Source organism: Salvelinus namaycush, chromosome 39, assembly GCF_016432855.1.
Source record: "Salvelinus namaycush isolate Seneca chromosome 39, SaNama_1.0, whole genome shotgun sequence".
In the NCBI taxonomy this organism is placed as follows: domain Eukaryota; kingdom Metazoa; phylum Chordata; class Actinopteri; order Salmoniformes; family Salmonidae; genus Salvelinus; species Salvelinus namaycush.
Window position 1 is genome coordinate 5455008 of NC_052345.1, and position 14640 is coordinate 5469647.

General features: G+C 42.8%; 1 protein-coding gene across 1 annotated transcript; it reads right to left on the bottom strand.

The window, feature by feature from the left end:
• Positions 1-10867: 10867 nt before the first annotated feature.
• adra2a (adrenoceptor alpha 2A) lies at positions 10868-13367 on the bottom strand. The gene is made up of 2 exons (XM_038978996.1): positions 13100-13367; positions 10868-12956 (listed from the first exon to the last, which is right to left on the bottom strand). Exon 2 carries the CDS (start codon positions 12755-12757, stop codon positions 11435-11437), a length of 1323 nt encoding a protein of 440 aa, XP_038834924.1. The 5' UTR covers positions 12758-12956; positions 13100-13367; the 3' UTR covers positions 10868-11434.
• Between the last annotated feature and the right edge of the window lie 1273 nt (positions 13368-14640).

Below are 14640 nucleotides of genomic sequence, written 5' to 3' on the forward strand. Positions count from 1 at the left end.
TGATCATTACCAGCATGTGATTGAGATTCATTGAACCAATAAGGAGAAGCCTAGACAGTGATAATTGTTGTTTTGCTCTAATCTCCAACATAGATGGTCTACGAGATGTTTGTAATGTGTGATTACTTGGACTAACGGTAGCAAGTTTTGTCGAGTTTATCGAAGGACAGACAACCAGCTCTTTCTACAGTGACAGCCAGGAAATAAAAATAAAATGTCTGAGAAATCATCAATATCACGATTGTTGTTTTGTCCTCATCTCCGACATAGACGGTAGAACATTACATGATGCTATGTTTGGTTGTGGGCTTGGAAACATATTGATTATCGGTGAACAACCGAACAGCTCTTTCCCTCAGTGACAGCCAGGAGAAAATGAGTGTAAAAAAACAGACCAATTCTTTGTATTGTGTTGTGATGTGTTGTGGCAGCAGTGGGTAGAGAGACCAGACAGACTCAGTTATTAGCTATTTGCTGTAAAAGCACAAACAAACCAATAAAGGTGGGGAGTAGGGACTGGCATCTTCAGGACTGTGAGTTATCCGATCTGGATGAGGCCCTCTGGCTGTATTTGATTGAGCAGAGATTACTGTGTTTACTCTGGGGGATGCTGTGTGTGTGTGTGTGTGTGTGTGTGTGTGTGTGTGTGTGTGTGTGTGTGTGTGTGTGTGTGTGTGTGTGTGTGTGTGTGTGTGTGTGTGTGTGTGTGTGTGTGTGCGTGTGCGTGTGTGTGCTCTGTGTATGGTCTGCGAGTCATAAAACAGTGGTAATTGAATGAGTGAGAGACTGGAGCCCCCCTTCAGACAGATAGGTAGTAAATCACAGGCTGTGACAGGAAGGTTATCCTCTAGTATCCTCCTCCTACACTGTGGTACTGTGAACAGACCCATGAAGACATCTCTGACAGGATAGGGCCCATCCTGCACTCAATGCACTATCCCAACTGACATACAGGAAGTAAGTCGGACTATGACAGTAAGGCTATCTTCCTCCTACTATATATTGACCTAGACTAGGGGCCTGAATTTCATTCTAGGAAGCACCCCAAATAACGCCCTATTCCCTATATAATGCACCCTATTCCCTATATAATGCACCCTATTCCCCATAACGTGCGCAAAAAATACAGTGTCAGTTGAAATGGAACAATGTTTTAAAACTTTTTTTTTTATACCAAAGATGAGTGAAAATATCTAACTTGTCAAATAATACATTCATCATGACACGCTTGGCCCTCTTCAATATCTGTTTGTCACTTCACAATATCTGTTTCATTCATGTCATCCCAGTAAGAGCTCTCTGCTCCTGGCTGATTGTTGTTCATCACACACATTAACACACACATCCCTCCCTCAGGTGCATCAGGTTACAGCTACAACGAGATACTCATAGAAAAATGCAGTTGTATAAAAAAAGCTGCATTTATGAATCACCGGCATGATTTTTTTCTAGAAATGCAAAAATGTACAAAACTTCTAATGACGCATTGCGATGACAGAGGGAAGTGGTGTGTGTGTGTGTGCCCCCAATACTTTCCACAGGCCATTGGGTTCTAATAGGATGAGAAGACATTCCATTAATTTCTAGCATTCTCGTTTAGTAGGTACCAGTAATGAAAAAACCCCATAGAGACTGCGGAGAGAGAATGACAGGAGAGATTTGTATGATATAATCTAATCTAATATAATGCTGTATGGGCTGGAGACCAGAGACGGAGTGGGACCAGAAATCGGCCTGGGCATTTCTAACACACCGGTTTTCCTTGAGGCCCCCACACTGGCCCATTGTTTTCTTCAAGGCCCCCACACTGGCCCATTGTTTTCTTCAAGGCCCCCACACTGGCCCATTGTTTTCTTCAAGGCCCCCACACTGGCCCATTGTTTTCTTCAAGGCCCCCACAATGGCCCATTGTTTTCTTCAAGGCCCCCACACTGGCCCATTGTTTTCTTCAAGGCCCCCACACTGGCCCATTGTTTTCTTCAAGGCCCCCACACTGGCCCGTTGTTTTCTTCAAGGCCCCCAGTATTAGCCAAATAATGATAATTCTGCTCAAGAAAAAACTATTTAGACAGGCCCACTCAGCTAACAATGGACCAGCCCATCTGGCATTTGCCGAACTGCTCTACGGCCGGTCTGTTTCTGCTGGAGACTGGAGCGCTAGGCTGGTGTATAGTTTCATTATAAACCAACGGACAGAGAGGAAGAGTTACCGTGGTAAATTTGCCGACTGTGTCTGAATAGGACAGAGACGGACTGTGTCAACTGTGTCACCGGACAGGAGTGTTCAGCTATAAGTCAGGAAATGCGAGTTGTGTGTGTGTGTGTGTGTGTGTGTGTGTGTGTGTGTGTGTGTGTGTGTGTGTGTGTGTGTAACAGGAGATTGAAATGAGTTATGATCACAATGCATCTCAGTAGGAAGTATAAGAGACGTATCTTTGATAGGAAACTTTCCTCTAACAACATAACAGATACAGAATCAAGGTGTCGGGTTCCAATATGACAGATAACACCATTACATTTAATCCCAATAAAATTACACAGAGATGTTTTCTGTAGGTATCTGTTCCAGCCCGGTAGCCCACGATACAAGTCAGTATTCGACGTCCATCCATCTGAGGACGTCAGGAGATTACGTGGAAATCAGCCACTAGAGGCAACAGTGAGCGCTGTTACCTTCAAGTAGGTTTTAGTTTTGCTAGGGTGTTGTGGACGGGGATAGCCAGGAATTTCATCACAACGCAAGCACACTTATAGACACACACACACACACACCCTAGCCCTAGCCCTAGCTATGAATGTATCCCTAGCTATGAATGTTAGTCTAGCCCTAGCTATAAATGTTAGTCTAACCCTAGCTATGAATGTTAGTCTAGCCCTAGCTATAAATGTTAGTCTAGCCCTAGCTATGAATGTTAGTCTAGCCCTAGCTATAAATGTTAGTCTAGCCCTAGCTACAAATGTTAGTCTAGCCCTAGCTATGAATGTTAGTCTAGCCCTAGCTATAAATGTTAGTCTAGCCCTAGCTACAAATGTTAGTCTAGCTATGAATGTTATTCTAGCCCTAGCTATGAATGTTAGTCTAGCTATGAATGTTAGTCTAGCCCTAGCTATGAATGTTAGTCTAGCCCTAGCTATAAATGTTAGTCTAGCCCTAGTTATGTTAGTCTAGCCCTAGCTATAACTGTTAGTTATAATTATTAGGTAGAACAGAAAACGAGCAGGCTCTGGACCTTATAGGGTATAATCATTGCTCTTTATCGCGTGTCAAAGCCATTCCACGGAGGGCAGAGTGTCTGTGGGTTTTTGCTCCATCCTTGTACTTGATGATGAATTAAGGTCACTAATTAATAAGGAACTCCCCTCACCTGGTTGTCTAGGTCTTAATTGAAAGGACAACCAAAAACCGGCAGACACTCGGCTTTCCGTGGAATGAGTTTGACACCTCTGCTCTATATGGTGTTAAGAATGAACAAAAATTCAGGCGAAAGGACCAGACTTGAATGGAACACTTTAACTAGTTGCCTTGAACGCAGCTCCCTAGCAACTCAACAAGCAACAGCTGCTACTAATTGCCAATCAGTCTCCATGCCTGTTTGCATCACTTTAACTAGTTGCCTTGAACGCAGCTCCCTAGCAACTCAACAAGCAACAGCTGCTACTAATTGCCAATCAGTCTCCATGCCTGTTTGCATCACTTTAACTAGTTGCCTTGAATGCGGCTCCTCAACAAGCATCAGCTGTAACTCATGTCTAATCAGCCTCCACCCTTGTCCTCACTCTCCTTAATCACCACTGCCACCCTACTTAAACCTGACCAAACTAACATTCCTCCTCTTGGTCTGTAGTGCATGTTGCGTTGAATGACACTGCATGTTACGAGCCTGATCAAGGTTTTGCATCCGTCTAGCTAGTATCTATAAAGTTCTTCCGAGGATCTCTTGAGGGGGTTGTCATCACCACAGCAGCCTTACTACCACAGCCTGACGGTGACGTCTACCTGAGACTCCAAGTCAAACTCTACAGAGTCAACCCTCTGGATCCTTCATCTGGATCCTGGATCCTTCATCTGGATCCTTCGTTCCATTCTCATTGACTTCCTGAATCTTCATTATCACATCCATTCTGTTTCCTCAATAAATATTCTAAACTGGTCCTTTAACTAGTGAATAGTCATTTCCTCTGTCTCGCTAACTCTGCCAGCAGTTCTCAGCCTTATCATAAGTTGTCAGCTGCTGTCTTCATTTCCCACCGTAGTAGATGGCTGACACATAAGTCTGCCTTTTGGGTTGTTAGTCTAGCCCTAGCTATGAATGTTAGTCTAGCCCTAGCTATGAATGTTAGTCTAGCCCTAGCTAGGAATGTTAGTCTAGCCCTAGCTATGAATGTTAGTCTAACCTTAGCTAAGAATGTCCATCTAGACCTAGCTATGAATGTCAGTCTAGCCCTAGCTATGAATGTCAGTCTAGCCCTAATGATGAATTAAGGTCACTAGTTATGTTTGGCAACACTGCTTCCTGTCAGTGTATTTGTTCAGTCTCATTGTTAATCAGAGAGCCTTTACCTCCTACTGTTCACCACCTCTGTGTTCATTAGACAACCATATCAGGGGCTATCCATAATGTCTCAGAGTAGGTGTGCTGATCTAGGATCAGTTTTGACTTTTAGATCATGTTGAATAATATTATATGGACAGAACCTAGATCAGCACTCCTATTCTGGGCTGCTTTGTGGATATGGGCCTGTTCCTGTGGATGGAGGCATAACGGCCTCTTTTCAGCCAGACTGACACTGATCATTACTCTCATTTCTACTACAAACATATTAGAGATGCTTTCATAGAAAATACCCAAAACACCTTTGTACACGACTATGATGTTGCACGACATCACACTGCTATCAAAATGGCCATTTACACCATCAAGCTATCAGACTGCTCATACAAGACTTCAAGGATAATGGCTTACTTGTATTAAACCATCACACCCTGCTTTCATAAAAAAGATTTTATTGAGAACACCCAAACTACTCTATCATTGCTTGAGAATCAAGTTTGAAAATCAAAACGTCTCCTTTGTACAAGACTATGAGGACATGGGTTTACGACTAACAAATGTCAGTTTATGTTTAAGGCCATTACAGACTGCCAAATAGGAGAGTACTTAGGTCTAATCTCCATCAGACACCCACAAGCTGTCCATCACCACCCACTGGATAGAAGATTAGAGCTCTCTCTCTCTCTCTGTGTTTATACTGTACGTTTATTTGATCTGGAAAATGGGTGGCAAATAGGTTCAGTTGGACGCTTTTATCAATCTTGAGAGAGAGAGAGAGAGAGAGACACTGTGTTGATTATGGTGAAGCTCTGTCCCTCCTGATATCAAGTTACAGGGAATATGGACATTGGATTAATGGACTCAATGGACATTGTTCTGATTTCTGAACTCTTTTATGAATGTCAACTCTGTGAGATGACAGCATCACAATTTCATGTGTAGTCACACATACACACACACACACACATCAATGTGACTTTAGATTAAAATAATAATATCTCTCCCTGAACATGAATTTGAGAACACAGTGAAGCTCTGTCCCTCCTTTACAACAGTCTTTATACTGTTCGCCCTCACACAGTGAGAAATGAACATTGGAACACCCGGAACACTGGATCAGAGAGCACCAATAGGACTGGGTCTTAATATAACTGTTAGAATCGTCTATCATGATTATATCAGAATTACACCCGATAATATAATATACTCTACAGTAATATCCATGATTGACGTTTGTTCATGGGAAGAATTTCCTTTATGATTTTGTGTGTGTGTGTGTGTGTGTGTGTGTGTGTGTGTGTGTGTGTGTGTGTGTGTGTGTGTGTGTGTGTGTGTGTGTGTGTGTGTGTGTGTGTGTGTGTGTGTGTGTGTGTGTGTGTGTGTGTCTTTGCTGTATTCTGTTAAAGCCTCATTAATGCAACTGTGAGCGACTGAAAACATAAATTTTATGTCTCTTATCAGAGTGAACAGGAAATCTTCCTGTTTCCATCGATGGCACTGAGAGAGAGAGAGAGAGAGAGAGAGAGAGAGAGAGAGAGAGAGAGAGAGAGAGAGAGAGAGAGAGAGAGAGAGAGAGAGAGAGAGAGAAAATGAGAGAGCCTGACACGGCTGAGTATGTGTGTGTATGTGTGTCTGTTTAGAGTTTGTGTCTGTGTGTGTATGCATGCGTGCATGTGCGCCTGTGTGTGTTTCAGAATGGCAGGAAGGTTCAATAATCAAATCCCCAAATGTCCTCTGTTTGTCTGTGAGAGGATGAGAGATAATTGTGTTCGGTAATAATGAGCTCTGGAGAATAGATTGTCTACCCAAATAGTTTTCTGGGAAATCTGTGTTTAGGGAATTTGGCATCCTGGTATACAATACACCCAGCCTAATACAGTACTATCCATAGAAAGATAGATCTATTCATTTAAAATAGATATTCATTATTTTTCTATGGTACTATCATTCTATGGTAACTGACAACATAAAGGAAACACCAACATAAAGTGTCTTAATATGGAGTTGGGCCACCACGAGCCGCCAGAACAGCTTCAATGCACCATAGATTCTAGAAGTGTCTGGAACTCTTGGAGGGATGCAACACCATTCTCCCACGAGAAATTCCATCATTTAGTGGAAAACGCTGTCTCAGGTGCCGCTCCAGAATCTCCCATAAGTGTTCAATTGGGTTGAGATCTGGTGACTGACTGACTGACACACACACACACACACTGGCACACCAATGCACACACACACGCGTGTCAATTTTTTTAAATCCGTGGACCATATACAGTTGAAGTCAGAAGTTTAGACACCGTCGCCAAATACATTTAAACTCAGTTTTTCACAATTCCTGACATTTAATCCGAGTAAACATTCCCTGTCTTAGGTCAGTTACGATCACCACTTTATTTTAAGAATGTGAAATGTCAGAATAATAGTAGAGAGAATGATTTATTTCAGCTTTTATTTCTTTCATCACATTCCCAGTGGGTCAGAAGTTTACATACACTCAATTAGTATTTGGTAGCATTGCCTTTAAATGTTTTAACTTGAGTCAAACATTTCGGGTAGCCTTCCACAAGCTTCCCACAATAAGTTGGGTGAATTTTGGCCCATTCCTCCTGACAGAGCTAGTGTAACTGAGTCAGGTTTGTAGGCCTCCTTGCTTGCACACGCGTTTTCAGTTCTGCCCACAAATTTTCTATGGAATTGAGGTCAGGCCTTTGTGATGGCCACTCCAATACCTTGACTTTGTTGTCCTTAAGCCATTTTGCCACAACTTTGGAAATATGCTTGGGGTCATCGTCCAATTGGAAGACCCATTTGTGACCAATCTTTAACTTCCTGACTGATGTCTTGACGTTGCTTCAATATATCCACATAATTTTCCTCCCTCATTTTGCCATCTATTTTGTGAAGTGCACCAGTCCCTCCTGCAGCAAAGCACCCCCACAACATGATGCTGCCACCCCTGTTTTTCACGGTTGGGATGGTGTTCTTTGGCTTGCAAGCCTCCCCCATTTTTCCTCCAAACATAACGGCACCCAGGAAGAACTCTTGGAATTCCATGCTTAGCTAAACTCTATGAATGAACACCTTCACTTCAGTACTAACTATGACCTATCGCAAATCCGGTTTTTTGATGTGATGGTTATTAAGGACAAAACCTCCCTCTCTACAGATCTCTATAGGAAACCTACAGACAGGAATACCCTCCTTAGAGGTGACAGATTTCATCCACGTCCACTTATTAAAAGTCTCTCTATAAGTAAATTCATGCTTTACCCAATACTCACCATTGGGGAAGGCATTTAAGGACATTATCAGGAAGCACTGGTACATTATTGATACTGACCCACATTTGAAACACATTTTTAAATATCCCCCACGTATGGTTTTTAAAAGACCCCCCAAACGTGAGAGATACTGTGGTTAAATCTGATTACCCACCAGAGAAAAGGGAAACTTTTTTGGACAAGGTTCCAGAGGGTAATTACAAATGTGGCCAACATGCTCAATGCAGCTTTACGTACAAATGCAACTCATTTACCCCCCCCCCCGTACAGGACAAAGATTTCAGATCAATGGCCTGATTACCTGCATGTCTACCAATGTTATTTACATGTTGAAATGTCCTTGTGGTCTGTCTTACACAGGGAAAACCCGTAGAAGCCTTAAGACACGGATCAGTGAGCACCGCAGCAACATACGGACAGGTGAGACAAAAAATCTGGTTGCTGCTCATTTTGTACAAGCTGGACATCCTATTAGTTCTCTGAGATAGAGTGGAATAGAAATGGTCAAGATGTCACGCAGGGGAGGGGACATTGAGAGGAAACGTCTTCAAAGGGAGTCTTTCTGGATCCACAGGCTGAACACACTACTCTTGGCCTTAATGAGGAGTTTGACTTGAAACCGTTTTTATAGTTTCAATATGTCTAAACTGTGTTTTTTTTCATCCTAATTGAATATTTTATTTGTCTGTATATTACTGTAAATATTGATCACATTCCCTGTGTATGATCATATATTTTGATACATTGAATGTTAATATTGGGAAACCATGTTAGAATTTCTTTTACCTCCTGTTTCAGGAAGTGATGTCACTGAGTACTGCCCCTATATATAGGACCTTCCACCCCCACCTGGGATACGGATGCCCGATGAAGACCTAAGGGTCGAAACGTTGTTGTTAATAAATATCACCTGGGAGCATGAGCAGCAGTATGCAGCGTTTTCCTGTCTGTTTTCCATGAGATGCCTACAACTCCAGCACCTGCTGAAAGTACCTGGATGTGCGCATGTTCTTCAGCTTTGTACAATTCGTCATCACACCAATGCCCATAATCATATTGCCCTATTCTGCCACGATGATATTGTTTGGTATGTTTGTGTAGGCCCCTTGAAAAAGCAGATGTTTTTTGCTGAAAGTGCACTGGAGGTCGGAATATTACGCAGGTGTGTTGGACTCATCATCATTTCCCTACTCCAATATACGGTATTATGACATCACCAGTGAGGCAGTCAAGTCAAATGTGATTCCAGCTCGACAGCATCTCCTCCTAACTTCAATTGATATGTCCGAGATGGCAGGAAAGAGGGTGACATTTATTCATGTATTTTGATTGGTTGGGCCCTCTTGGTGACAAATGAGCACTCAGGTTTGTTGATCTATTACCATGAGGGATGTGTGTGTGTGTGTGCGTTTGTGTGTGTGTGTGTGTGCGTGTGTGTGAAGGGAGGGCTGTAGACTTACCAGCAGGCCTGTTAGTTGAGCTGATTCATATGAAGTTCTTGTTATGTGGCCCAAGTGAACGAACACAGAGCGTGGTGGTTTGTTTGGAGTAAAAAATCTACAAAAAAAGTCGATGGTCTTTTTCTCTGCCTGAAAATGAGGGAACGTAGCCAATATCTTCACACAGACGATATTGGCATTTAAAAACCATGCTGTGCTCCTCTGTGAGCTAGGGCTAAACTAACATTTATAACTAGGGCTAGACTAACATTCCTAGCTAGGGCTAGACTAACATTCATAGCTAGGGCTAGACTAACATTCATAGCTAGGGCTAGACTAACATTTATAACTAGGGCTAAACTAACATTCATAGCTAGGGTTAAACTAACATTTATAACTAGGGCTAGACTAACATTCATAGCTAGGGTTAGACTAACATGCATAGCTAGGGTTAGACTAACATTCATAGCTAGGGTTAGACTAACATTCATAGCTAGGGCTAGACTAACATTTATAGCTAGGGTTAGACTAACATTCATAGCTAGGGTTAGACTAACATTCATAGCTAGGGTTAGACTAACATTCTTAGCTAGGGTTAGACTAACATGCATAGCTAGGGCTAGACTAACATTCATAGCTAGGGTTAGACTAACATGCATAGCTAGGGTTAGACTAACATTCATAGCTAGGGTTAGACTAACATTCTTAGCTAGGGTTAGACTAACATTCATAGCTAGGGTTAGACTAACATGCATAGCTAGGGCTAGACTAACATTCATAGCTAGGGTTAGACTAACATTCATAGCTAGGGTTAGACTAACATTCATAGCTAGGGTTAGACTAACATTCTTAGCTAGGGCTAGACTAACATTCATAGCTAGGGCTAGACTAACATTCATAGCTAGGGCTAGACTAACATTCATTTGATGTCTTCTTTAAATGTGAGCTCAGTAGTTAGAGAGAGAGTGTGTGTTTGTTTGTGAGTGTGTGTGTGTGTGTTCTGCACATGACCAGTCTATCAGGTTCTGGTTTGATGAGCCAGCTAGATCCACATCCTGGGTTTAATGATGCGTGAGGCGGCGGTACGTGGAACTCTAAGTGATACGTTACTCTGCAACATGGATGAGACCTGCTCTCATAACTGCCTAACTACCAGTGTGTGTGTGTGTGTGTGTGTGTGTGTGTCAGTCTGAACAGACTGGGAATTAACATTGTTCCTTTGATTACAGCTCCTAGGCTATGTTCAAAATGGAACGCTATTCCTTATACAGTGTGCTACTTCTGAAATGACACACTATATTCCCTGTCCTCACAGTGACGCAGTGCCTGAAGCACATTCATGAACAATGATCCATCTCACTTCTTTCTCCCTATCCCATTGTCTGTGTTCTCTCCCTAGACATGAACTTAAGGCATTATTATTATCAGAAGTAACACTGCTGTTTGTGTGTGTGTGTGTGTGTGTGTGTGTGTGTGTGTGTGTGTGTGTGTGTGTGTGTGTTATTGAGAAAGAGCAAACAGAACAATACTAACATACTATTGTGATGCTGTCATCTCAGAGTTGACCTTCATATAAGAGTTCAGAAACCATGACTGAATGGCCATTGAGAGATGTTTATTCTTTAACATAACTATGGTAACCCATTCTCCCAGTTGTAACTTGATATCATATAAAATGGCAGTGTGTTTCAATAACAATGAATAGAACACAACAAGGTGGCTCAGAAAGAGACAATTATTTCAACATCATATCAACATAACATCATAAAATACTACATATATTATCATACTCCGGACCACGTTTATCCAATGTTGTGATTCAAACATTCACAAAACTGTAGAAAAACATTGGTTGAATGTTGGATGAACGTGGCTGGAATGGTTGAGCTTTTTTAAAGTCTGTATTCACAGGATAGTTTGTTTCCAAGCTGTGGTGTGGCGTAGTGCTGCCGAACTTTTGGAAAAACAACATTTTGATGCTTTTACTGCACGTACTGTAGTAGGTTTTAGTCTTTCCCCCAAAAGCCTTTGCAACATAATACATGTAGATGTTTTGTCACAGGTAGGTACATTATTTGTTTAAAGCCACGGATCCGACCATGCACGATAACAATTTATTAAAAAAAACAACATACAAACAACTTAAAAGTCCCAAGTCTAATCATAGCATTCTCTGGTTATCCCTGCAGAGAATCTTTTTAAAAGACCTTCGGAAGTCATTGTTGAAGATTGTATAGATAATGGGATTGGCTGAACTGTTACAGTAGCCGAACCAGAAGAAGAATTTAAACAGTGTGTCAGGTATGTAACACGAGTCACAGAGCGCCGTCAGAGTGTAGGTAAAGAAGAAGGGGAACCAGCAAACGACAAAAACTCCAATGACCACAGCCAAGACGAAGGTGAAACGTTTCTCCCTGTTCTGTCTCCCCTTCCATCGACTCCCCTTAGAGCTCTGTCTCATCACCAGTTTGGGCAGCGCCGGGTGGTCCACTCCTGGTTTGATCTGGCTCAGTTTGGTTTTAGCTGTGTGTTTCTTCTTCTTCTTGATAGAACAGGGGTTGTTGACCTGGTGGTCAGACGATGAGGAGTCCTCCATGTCCACGCCGTTTATCTCCCCTTCTTTCTCGTCCTCTCCTCTGTGTTCATCCCCCTCTCTGTCTCCTTGCTCTCCGTTGAGCTTCTCATGACAAGCGTGTTGGTCACCTCCGACTCCCCCAGCTCCGTTCTCCTTCTTGCTCGTCACCGGCGACACAGTGGCCGCCATTTTGGGTTTCCGGTCGCCCGGTGGTACCCGTGTCCGTTTCTTAGCGATCTGATAGATCCGGATGTAAACGAGGATCATGATGACGCAGGGCACAAAGAACGAGCCGATACTGGACGAGATCATGTACCACTTGTCTTCGTTGATCTTACACACCGGCCCCTCCTCTTTATCGCTCTCCTTCTCCATGGTGATGAGGGGCGGGAACGAGATCACCGCGGCGATGACCCACACGATGACGATGATGCACTTGATCCTGCTCGGTGTCCGTTTCAGGTTGTACTCGATGGCCTTGGTGATTGACCAGTACCTGTCCAGACTAATGGCGCACAGATGGGCGATAGATGCCGTACAGAAGAGAACGTCCAGTGCAAGGTAGATCTCGCACCAGACTTTACCAAAGTACCAGTAGCCCATGAGTTCGTTGGCCAGGGAGAAGGGCATGACCAGGGTCGCAACCAAAATGTCCGCCGACGCCAACGAAACCAGGAAGAGGTTCTGAGGGGCCTTCAGGGCCCGGCTAGTAAACACAGCGATGACCACTAAGACGTTGCCGAAGACTGTCAATAGGATGAGCATCCCGACCAGGATCGTTAGAGGCAACGAGATCTGGAGGCTATAGGGCGGACCCCAAAGGATGGTCTCATTGGTCATGTTGCTCATGATGGTCGTGCTTGTAAGAGTCTCATTGGTCACGTTCGTCATGTTATCCCACCCCGCCATTGATTCTCCTTAGATCCTCAGGGATCCAATCATGTAAGGTCAGCAAATGTCATCCAGGAGACCATGTACTTTGCAACTGGAAGACTGGAAAGTGAGGGAGTGGGACTCTTCAGTGTTTTTTTTGTAGTTATTTTTCGCTCCATTGCATGTTGGTCGATCAAGAACAGTTTAGGTTGAATACAGCTGATTGTCACTTCATCTGAAAAATAGGAGGTGCAGAAGTAAGAATTTTAAAAAGCAGGAACTGGAGATGCCTTAACTGTCAATTTACACAAATACAACATAACTCTCTAGTTATACTTTCCAAGAATATAGCAGGTACACACTAAATACAACTCATACCTCAAGCATTGTTCTGTGTCACTTGGGTCCTTTTGAGTGGCCGACAATAGAATGGACAGTGAGCAACTTCATGCAGGTCAGTTACCCGAATCAGCTGGCTTCTCGCGCATCTCTTCTGTGTTCCATGGAAGAGCGCGAGCTAAGGTTTCACAGTCAGCTTTCCTCTCCACAGAATGATCCGCTCCGTATCTAAGTCTGTCTCACTAGCGGAGAGCTAATAGAGCAGTAATCACGTTATCCTGTGGCTGCTGCTCCTGCTGCTGCTGCCGTCGGTTCTATGAGTGGAGACTATCGCCCTACTATGCTACTGTTGGCCGCTCCAAGCTCAGTTCCGCCACGCCCTCTATTTATAACCCCAACCTCCCAGAACTGCGTTGCTATAGCAGCACCCGTAGCCTACACCACGTGGAAATTAAACACAGACTTTTTATTTACTTGGCGCGCGCTAACTCTATTCCGTTCACGAACCAACCCAATTGAAGCACCATTTATTGTCACACCAACCATTCTAAAACTGTTAAAATGATATAGAAAAAAACTAAAGGGGCTGGGGTTCATAGTCAATAGTAAGATAATTATAGGCTAGGCCTACTAAGCAGTAAACTATTGACCAGTCAACATTGGCTTTAGCCTAAGCTTAATAGTTAGCCTATAGGGTAAAATAACCAATGTCAGCCCATGTGATGCTCATTGATGGATCAATATTTATTAAGCATTTGCAAAGGCTCTTGCATAGAACATCACATTATTTAAATGGTCTAATACTTTCCTACGTGTGCACAAAACATGTAAAAACATATTATTTGGTCACTGCATAAAAGTAGTCTATATCCTAATCATGGGCGTTTTATGTGTCTCCATTGTTTAATGCTGCAATATGTAACTTTTTGGACGACCGTGAAATGTGAGTTACAGATCTGTCATTTTCATTGAAAGCAAGTCTAAGAAGCGATAGATCTGTTCCATGTGCGCTACTTCTATGCTTCCTGTTCTTAAATTTAGTTTTTGTGTATTTTATTTTCGGTTTTGCACACCCGCTTCAAACAGGTGAAAAAACAATATTTGTGGTTATTGAAAACATATTTCATAGCAGTTTAGATGATACAATTGCTTGTTTTGTCACAAACTGAAATTAGGCTATAAGAATTTTATCAACCAGGAAATGGCAGAGCGATTTCTGCATATTGTAACATATGTTATTGAGACAGACCGCATTGGATCAACTTGAAGAGTGATAACACCAAGAGGCAGTCTATGCCCAATTTAGCCACTCTTTCATTTTAGAACAGGTGCTTTCAATAACATAGCCTTCTATCAGTATAAAGCTTTTCTACCATATCATGTGTGTTTGGGGAATGGAGGAAGATGTTGTTAGTGTGATATCATATGACAGCGGACTTCTGTGTTTTGAGTAAACATCACTGCTAGTTATCATGCGTCAGTGCGCGGATGGAGCGCGAGGATACAGTGACACCTGTCGTCTTCTGAAAAAGCTTCCGCGCCCGGCGTCGGTCTCTCGGATTCGCTTTGCAAGAAATAGC

Coding starts and splice junctions, on each gene's coding strand:
- adra2a (XM_038978996.1), bottom strand. CDS start 12,757: ATGGCGGGGTGGGATAACATGACGAACGTGACCAATGAGACTCTTACA.